General features: G+C 50.6%; 1 protein-coding gene across 1 annotated transcript; it reads right to left on the bottom strand.

The window, feature by feature from the left end:
* Positions 1–2,230: 2,230 nt before the first annotated feature.
* Positions 2,231–9,380, bottom strand: MRPL48 (mitochondrial ribosomal protein L48). Its single transcript, XM_035344122.1, has 8 exons — positions 9,169–9,380; positions 8,240–8,292; positions 7,882–7,919; positions 6,824–6,909; positions 5,922–6,094; positions 4,311–4,413; positions 3,689–3,778; positions 2,231–2,478 (listed from the first exon to the last, which is right to left on the bottom strand). Exons 1-8 carry the CDS (start codon positions 9,187–9,189, stop codon positions 2,404–2,406), a joined length of 639 nt encoding a protein of 212 aa, XP_035200013.1. The 5' UTR covers positions 9,190–9,380; the 3' UTR covers positions 2,231–2,403.
* Between the last annotated feature and the right edge of the window lie 13 nt (positions 9,381–9,393).

Here is a 9,393-nt window from a genome sequence, read left to right as displayed (position 1 = left end):
AGAGAGCAATAAGCTCTGCCCTGAGCCTCCTCTTCTCCAGCCCCAACTCCCCCAGTTCCCTCAGCCGCTCCTCACAGGACTTTTACTCAAAGATTTACTCAAAGCATTCACTCTGGGGCAGCCAGCGATGAGGCAGCGGGGTGTTCAATGCTTCCCATTGAGCCTCCCAAAATGGCAGGCTCACATCAGGCCACACAGGGCTTTGGCGCTGCCCTGCTGTGGATTTCCCTCCTCCGCGCCTTCCTGAAGCTGTTCCTGGCAGAGATCACCTCTGTGGGACAGGGATTTGGGGGTGCTACCTTCTGGGAAGCCCCAGGAGGGAAGAGGTTGGGGGCTCTTTTGGGGCCACGAAACCTCCCCTCGCTCCTCCTGGTGCAGGAGCATGAGGTGGGATGCCTCAGCCCCATCTTGAGGCCCAGAAGCTGCAAAAATGGCCTAAAATCTTCCCCTATTGCCTTGAAAGCCGAGTGTACCCCCAGCTTTGGCCCTGGGGGGAGCTTCCCATGGAGGGGGCTGCAGAGTGGCTGCGTTTCAGCAGCCCAAACCCCAAAACTGGGGGAATTTTTTCAGTCCTGGTCAGGAAACCTTAGTGAAGCTGGTCTTGAGAGCGGTGCTGCTGGAGGCAGCTCCTGGAGATACCCATTCTCATCAGAGGTCCCCAGAGAGAGTAGGGAAATTGATAATTTTCCAGTGAAACGCATCAAAAAAACCTATTTTTTTTAACTTCCTCTTAGTATCCTTCAAGTCAGGGCTCAGACTTGGTTGTAAGATACCCCAAAGGTGGCACGATCAGATCTCATCTCAGCCTAACTAAAAAAATAAAAAGCCTTAGCCACTGGATTTCGGAATTAGAACTAGAAGGAAAGGAGCAGAAACCTGGGTGCTGTGACCTGTTTGTGGCGATACCCGGCCATACCCGGCGATACCCTTGGCGATACCCCGCCAAATTCGGGACAGCCTCGGTCCTGCTGGTGCTGAGCTGGTGCCGGGGGAAGGAGCCGGGCGGTCTCTTGTTGAATTCCAGCAGCGTGCCAGAGCTGATCAGTATTCCTGTGGGGGCGCAGAGCTGTCGGGCTGTGGCTCCGTGACCAGCTTTTGGCTCAGCTTCCCGAACCTGCCGGCAGCTCCGGGAGAGCAGAGCTGGCACGGTCTCGTTCCCTGTAGCGGAGCCTAGACACGGTCAGAATAAATGCTCTGGCTTTCCGGCTGCTGCAGGGCTGAGATCCTCAACACTGGGAAGCTCCTGGTGAAAGCAGCCTGATTTTGCTAAGTGTGCTCATTGTAACAATGGGGCTGAGTTTACGGGTCTGTCTTTGAGGTGAACTCGGCCTAATTCTGCTTTCAGAACAGCAGCTCATCTCCCCCTAATACACGAGAAGGTTCTCTCGCATAAAACAAACACGAGAAGGGAATCAGACTCAGATTTTACTTGCCCTCCCTTCCCAAGCGTGGGCAAGAGGCATGGTCCTGAGCAATTCCCCAGCCTGCTTTGCTTTTGGTCCTTCCAAGGCACACAAATTTCTCCCCTTCCAAACGGCCGTTGTAAAAAGGAGACTGACTTCAGAGATCCAAGGGAAAACGCGTCCTTTATGGCGTGAAAGGCGAATCAGAAACGAAGCAGTGATTTTGCATACGCTGCCTGCCGAACGGCTCCAACCTTCCTGCCTCTGCCCTCTGAGGCTTTGTGCTGTTAAGCAGCGATTGTTCAGCTGCTCGGGGATGATCATCCCCAACCCTCCCAGGGTTCTGAGGCTCCATTCACGATGGCAAAGCTCTGATTTAAGCAGCTGTACGAGAATAACACGATGTTCCAGCCTTCGGATGCAGAAAAGAGGACGGGCCCTTCCACATCAGTAGCATCTGGGAGAATTTGCTTGCAGCGACAGGAGAGAGTCTGCAGGAGTCTGTGTTTGGGCTGGGAGGACAGGGGCTCCTCCTCGTAGCAAAGTCCCTGCTGGCTGCCACCTTTCTGACTGATAAAAGACAACCGGTTCTCTAATTCTAGATCTCTAAGTCTTGAAGTTTAAGCCTTCGATTCTAAATTTGAACAGAGATTTGCCTAAGCAAGCCGTGCAGGTTAGCACAATGACCTAGCGATTTCTGCAGGGTGAAACCTGCAGAAATGTTTCCAAAACAAAAGCAAAACATGCAGAAAAAGCAGAACAACTGAGAGAAGTAAAACGACATTTCACCATGGACCCCATCCCCACAGAGAAAAAAAAACAGACGGTTATAAACACATGAAATTGTCTTTATTAAGACAAGATGCTTGACAACAGTGGAAATTTCTTTGAAGTCACACATTTATCAATGCGGTGCTCGTAAAGCCACCTTCTGGAGGCTCGAGAGAAGCATGGCGTTCCCAGGGATGCCTCTGAAACGGACGGGGTGTTCTTCCTCCTCTCAGCTCATCTGCGCGAGCAGCTCCTCAAGTTCGGGTCGGGCCTTCAATCGGCTCTTGAAGTCAGCTTCCGTGTGCTGTGGAGGGAGGTGAAAAACAAGCAAGTCAAGATCACCTCGAGTGCTTTTTCAAGTCAAAAGGAAGATAACACCTCTCCTAAAGAGGATCAACAAGGAGTAAAATGAAAGCCAGCTGAACCAAGCGGGATGCCTTCGTGGCAAGCACCAAGCCGTGCGTCGTCACCACACGGCCGCTCTGCAGTTCAGCCTTGTCGGCTCCTCCTCACCCAGCTCCCTGCTGCGGGTCTGCTGAGGTGAGGAGGCGCATTTACCACACCAAAATTTACCACACGGTGAGCAGAAAACTGGGGCCTTGAGTTAAGTGCAGCTACCAAACCCAGTTATGCTTTCTTCAAGAGAAAAATGATGTTTTGGAAGAGTGAGCTCAAGAAGTCAGCTGAAGACGTCCAGGCGTGCCCCTTTCTCCTGAATTTTAGAAGAGCATCCCGAAGCTCAAATCTCTTCCGCGAAGCCAGCTTGGGTCTTTCCCAAGGGCTTCCTGCCTCAGACCGCAATGACTTTGCGAATGGCACAATGTCACAGCTCTCCCTCCAGAGACGAAGCCATCAGCCAAAATTTAAAAAAGGCAGTCCTAAGGCAGGGATGGGACTGTGACCAAAGCAAAGCCGATTACTGGACTCGAGAGACCTCTTCCTATATTCCACTTTGCAGATATGGAAATAATTAAATATTCTACAGAGGCCAACGATGGAAACTGTTTTCACGTTTGAATTTAGCGTGCTGCCTTCCCCTTCCTGCTGCAAAACCTACTCCCTGAATTAAAAACTCCCCTTCTGCTGAAAACGAGCAGAACTCCTTCCGTAATTCTGTCAAAACTGGGCACAGTATTTGGCTTTCCCAACCCGGTTCTGCTCCGTGAAATTCTCGATGATTCCCAGATAAGTGGCTGTGGTTTCTGACTTGCAGGGAATCTGCGTGAGCGAAGGGAAACAACTCATAACTTGCCATCCCCTACAAATCCATGGGACTGGCCGGGAAGGTGCCTTCCTGCGGGACTAATTCTAGAAGGCTAAATGGGAAATAAAAACTCTCGTCAAGTGTTAGAGGGAACAGTCTTTGAAAGGTCAAGTGAGGGACTGGTTCTGGGAGATTTTGGGTATCCCTAAGTCTAGGGAAGAGCTGGCGGCCTCAGGAACACGTCCTGTGCTTTTCAAAGCAAGCATCACACCTCTTGTAAACGCGAAGACGTGAGTGAAATGAAACGTACCTCTTTCACTGACAGGTGGACCCCTTCCGGCTGGTTACTCTGAATGATTTCCAGAAGTATTGGAGCAAACGTTGAACTCAACCTGCTGACCTGGAAGGATAAACGAAGTGCTTGTATAGATGCATGGGAGTAGATGCCAAGAGTTTGAACCACGTATGAACGTCTTTACTTCAGGTGCCACGGCAAACCTGCAAGCTCCAGCGTTAGCTCACGCTGACTCTCTAGAGAAACAGTCTGCCTCAAAGAATCATTTAGCAGAAATACTTAATTAGCTGTACAACTTTGTAACCGATGCTGGCGGTATTTTTACATTTCATCAAGTTTGCCCAATTGTTCCTCCTGAAATGTGCCTTTTCTACCCCTTCTATCAAGCTCTCTGCATGAAACAGGTAACGTATCTGGCTGAGGCAGACGATCCAGGAGCTCCTCCTCTGTCTTCTACTTTCTGAGTAACCTTTAGCAAGAAATCTAATTAGACTTCTTTGTGCTTCCATTTATGCACGAACTACACGCAAATTGCAAAAGTTTGGGGCTTGGCTCCTGCTGCCAGTGGATTTTGAGAGCCTGGGAGAGGAGGTGCTGCACACGGACCGCAGCACTGGAAGCCGACCCCAGCTCGTACCTGGACAACCCTCTGGTGGGTAGTAAGGACCGCGTCCACCTGCATTTTGGAACCTCGCTCTTCCAGGAACAGCACTTCGTTGGTTCTGGTGGGCATGGCGTAGCTGCAGGAAGCACAGGGCAGGGCTTAGGACGGGGAGGTTGGCACCACCTCACGGGAATGAATCAACTTCCAGCAGCAGAGAACGTGGAAGGAGATTAACTTTTCATGAGAAGTTAATTATGCAAACAATGTATCTTGCAAATCAAGCGCTGGCAGAAGCTGGGGGCTTTACTGGAAAGAGGTAAGGGAGAAGCTTGCAGCACCAGAGCCAGGAGAAACCTCTTTCAGCTACAAACATCAGCCCAGGAAGAGAACTTTTAATTTCTTTATAATTGAAGGGGAGCTTTACAGCAAAAGTTCTGGCTGAACCACCACAGCTGCTCCTGACCTCCCACACCACTCTGAGCAAAGCACACCACCTCCACCTTCTCCCACATTTTGCCTCACCAGTTCCGAGGCTTTTAAAGCACAAATCATTTCTTTCTGCCTGCCCTCAACTTCGCACATCAAGTCCAGCCTCAGAGGGCAGAGGCGCGCTGGAAGGTACAGGCACTTCGCTTCGGAAGCGCTTTCAGGAGCCTCAGGCCGTGGGATTTCTCTGATTTTCCCTTTCAAGCACACCACCGCTGACAGAATTAGAATTTCTTAGAGCTGCTGCGTATCCTTCTTGAGAGCTACCCAGCAGCTGCTGCTGTGTCACAGCTTTTAGTGCAGAAGATGCCACAGAGAGACTCCAAACAAGCGATCTGTGGATGCAGGATCTCAGATCCGCCTCTGACCGTTCAGCAAAGTGGATGGACAGAAAGAAAAAGGAGTTTTTGATAGGTTTAACCAGCACGAAGCCAGAACCACCGCTTATGCTCAGCGGTACGCTCGAAGGTGGACGTTTCACGTAACTGCCACTAGGATTTTTACTTCCTGACAGCAACAGAGTGTTTCTCTGCATCTACAGGTGCGCTGCAGAAGCCAAGAAGCTCGACGATACTCTTAGAACTCACTCAAACCATCAAAGCTGCCATCAGGGGTGCACCTGCTTCAGAGATCTGCCGTGCAACTGAAGCATCCTTTCCTAAAGCACCTGCTGCTGAGCTAACGCTGCGGGCAGCTCTCCCCAAACCTTCACCCTGGGTTTCCCAAGCTCGTGCCGGTTTGTTTAGCACCGCTTGCTTTTTGCGCAGTGTACGCGCGGAGGAACGAGCCTGGGTGAAACACCATAAAGAAAAAACAGCAGCAGAAGTCAGCAATATTTGTGCCTGCGTTCCTGGGCTCAGCACCCACACGCTTAAGCTTTTTTTTTTTTCCCCTCCAAGGAATGAAGCTGCTTCTTCCTTGAGATTTGTCCAGGCGGTGCCCGAACAAATCCGTTTCAGCCTTACATAAATAAAAGCTCCCCGGACAAACGAGAGGGCTAACCGAGAACACCAGGCAGGTGACACAAGACGTGGATTTCTACGTGGGAATCTATCACAAAGATTATCTCGTGCCCTTTACCGCACGGCATCATCGTCAGCCCCACACAGCAGCGGGATTGCAAGGGATGACAAACACAGAGAGCCACGGTCCTGCTACCTTTCGCTCACTCTGACGGAGAACTGGTTGCAGAGTTTGTGCACATACTGAGCAAAATGCTCCACGAGGCACATATCGTAGGAAGTCATCTGGATATTGACATCTCCGTACTCGTATTCGGTCCCAACGTCTATCTCTTTCATCTGTACTTTATCCTTTTTCCTCTTTGGAGCCTGTATTAAGAATAATAAAAAAAAAAAGCATCTTTTTTTCTGAAGGCAGCTGGAAATCAACTGCATTAACCCCTGACAATCACAGGAGACCGCGCTGCTCTCATCTGACAGAGGTTCGAACTATGCTGAGCACATCGCAGCCCACCTGTGCTCGCTTTCCCTGGCTATAAAACTGGGCTGACATTATCTTAGCAGATGTTCTCAAGTTGAGCAGCTCAGCTCTTGGATGGCAGAACCACAGAAGCCACACAGAAAATACGCGCCTCCCCTGATTAATTTCTTCCAGGAGAAAGCAAAGATGAGCAAACCAACTGCTTTTAGTTCAGCTCCTGCCTCCCAGGCAGCTCCCTGGATGAGTTATCGTTACCTCATTCTGCAAGAACTGTCTTCCTTCCAAATTTCAGGGAATGTTAAAAGTTTAAAGGCAAAGAAGAGCTGCTCACAACGCTTGGCGATAATTCGAAGGTGGTTTGTCAAATTCATCATCGGGAACCATCCTTCCCTCCCAAGCTACTTGTTCATTTAAACAAGTGTAGTGGGGAAAAGAAAGCATTTGTGCAGCGCTGTGCTCCATGCGATGTAACTCTTTCCACTGAGAGATGTAGCAGTAAACTGTTACCTTTTTAATATGGTTCACCATCCACAAAATTAATAATACCAACATTTTAATCGGCCTGTAAATAGACAGGTCAGTGAAAGCAAGAACAGGAAGGGAGTTTTTACGCCTACCTCCTTCGAGAGTAGATGTTTGTACTTCCCAATGCCGTGTGTAGGACGGGATTTGTACTGTCTGTGGCAACTCACGAGGGCACCACCTTAAAACCAAAGCAGAGCAAACACGTTACACGCCGAAAGGCAAAGAGCCCTTCTTTTAACAAACAGCCACGGGTGCTGCACGAGCCCAGAATCCATCCTGGGGACAAGAATTTGTCCTTAGTTCTTTGAGGGAAGGTAAAATCAGAGCAAGGCTTCAGCGGTCTCTGCCCCACGCGAGCAGCCCGTGCATCCCAGCAGGCTTGCTGCAATTCACAGTTGGTTACGGTGAGCAACCAGCAAGGGAGGCAGAGATTAAAAGTGACTCATTTCCCAGGCAAATTCTCAAGCAAACAAAACAAAACAAAAAAGCCAGGCTTGTCAGCACCAGTGGATGGTGAGGATCCTAATGAAATGTTACATCTGTCTCCCCTTACATGACAGCAGCGATGTTGTTCTGATGGATCTGGGCCCGCTTCATTTTAAATCCAGCCTGTTCAAATATTCACATGCTAGGAAGCCAAATCAAAATGGCATCAGCTTTTATTTATACTTCCTTCTCCAGAGTAAAATGAAACCCTCAACAGCTTTCATTTTAATAAACGAAGCTCAGAACAGCAAAGAGAAACTGAGCACCAAGGATCTAAGCCACTTGGTTACTCTTTGCCTCCACGTCAAAATCAAATTCTACTTCAAATTTAAACAGAGGACTCCACCAGCTCAACAAATGTTAAAGTGGAACCTCCTGTGGGTACAACTCACTTCCTGGGCAGCAACAGAGCAACAGGGGCTGGCTGGTGCCACCCTGCAGCGTAACGCCACGAACAGGAGCATCTGCTCCGCCAAGAAAGGGGAAACAGGAGAAAAGGTTAGGAAGAAAAAAGGTATAGGTGGAAGCACAACAGGACACGCTCGGATTATTTAACCAGCCAAAACGTGGCTGAAAAAAAAATCAAAAGGAGATGTGAACACTCAAATGTGAAATATTTGTGGAGGTAAAATTTGTCTTGCATGGGATTGATGAGAGGCCTTACCTGCAGCACACAGACGGCTTTCTCTGGGTGTTGCTGCTCTGTAGGAAACAAGATAATCATTAAAACTCCAATCTCACACAGCTATGGAAACGCTATATTAACAAAGGCTCACAGCCTCAATTCCATCAGCCACTGATCAGATCCTGCTATCAGAGACTCTCTCCTCTTCTCATGGTAGAGGTCTTTCACCTCCCTGATATCAGCTGAAAGTTTTCCCTCCACAATTAGAAAACTTTCCTTATCAAGAAGTACTTTTTAAAATCATATATGTCTCCTGACCCAGTCTGTAGCAGTGATCGAGTGTTCTTAATCCTTTATCCTGTGTTTTATTTAATAGATTTGATTTCAAACCACTCACCTGCTAAGAGCAAACACCTGCTTTAGCAGCATTCCCTTCTTCAGGCAGAGCACCTGCAGCAGGGTCACAAAGCAAACTCAGTGAATTTTCAGCGGCACTTCCCAGAATATACCCCTCGAAACAACACCCCAAACCCTCTGAACGCCCCAGCAAACCTCCCAGCCCGCCCACAGCTACTGCTCCCCACACCACCACCACAACGCAGAGGCAAGCGACAAAGGAGGAGGGTGATGATGACTACAACGAGTTTCTCCTGCACCCCCTCGCCTTCCTTGGAAGGAGCTGGGGTAGGAGATCCTCCTCCCTGTGGTTACAGATCCCACTCGTCCCTTGCACCGCCCCAACGTCTCCAGGCTACAACAGCCACACGAACAACCCCTGGGCTTGTTCTTTCTCCACGTGGACCAGCGACGACGCAGCTCATCCATGGCAGAGTGATAAAGGGAGCGTGGCTTTGCTGCCACTACAGTCCTGGTGGGCTGCACCTGGTTAACATCCTCACCTTGCCACCAGACAGATACGGGGTGGGGGGGACCGGAGAGCTGAAGGGTCCCTGATGGTGGTGACAGGGAGGGGGCTGTCCTGGACCCTGTGGCACTGGGGTGGTCCCTGGGCTTCCAGGGAGGGGTGGGGGGGCCCTACGCCTCCAGACCCACCAGTAACAGAATCAGGGCCTGTCACAGAATCCCAGAATCATTAAGGTTGGAAAACCCCTCCAGGATCACCTGGTCCAACCACCCCCTCCCACCAATGTCACCACCAAACCCTGTCCCCAAGCACCACGTCCAACCTTGCCTTGAACACCCCCAGGGACGGGGACTCCACCACCTCCCTGGGCAGCCCGTCCCAACGCCTGACGGCTCTTTCTGAGAAGAAATGTCTCCTCATTTCTCCTCGTTTCCCACCTAATCCACCTCCCACCCCATTACCTTGGACCCCGCCGCGCTCATCCCTGCGGGGCCGCGTCCGCCGCCCAAAGCGCTCCCCCCGCACCCCGCAGCCCCCACCTCGCGTTCCGCCGCCCTTCCCCTCTCCTTCTGGGGCGTTGTAGGGCGAAACCCCGGCGGTGGAGGAGCCGCAGGGGGATGGAGGATGGAGGAGGGATGGCGGAAGGCAGCGGGGCTGTGTGTGGGGGGAAATGTCTGCTTGTGCTG

This window comes from Oxyura jamaicensis, chromosome 1, assembly GCF_011077185.1.
Source record: "Oxyura jamaicensis isolate SHBP4307 breed ruddy duck chromosome 1, BPBGC_Ojam_1.0, whole genome shotgun sequence".
NCBI lineage: Eukaryota > Metazoa > Chordata > Aves > Anseriformes > Anatidae > Oxyura > Oxyura jamaicensis.
This window is presented reverse-complemented; position numbering and strand designations above follow the sequence as displayed.

Bases quoted from the DNA above. Each gene is read 5' to 3' on its own strand.
- MRPL48 (XM_035344122.1), bottom strand. From the start codon at position 9,189: ATGAGCGCGGCGGGGTCCAAG. The intron at 8,293-9,168 runs GTAATGGGGTGG...ACCCTGCTGCAG, and splicing joins TGAGCGCGGCGGGGTCCAAG to GTGCTCTGCCTGAAGAAGGG. The intron at 3,779-4,310 runs GTACGAGCTGGG...TTATCCTTCCAG, and splicing joins CCCACCAGAGGGTTGTCCAG to GTCAGCAGGTTGAGTTCAAC.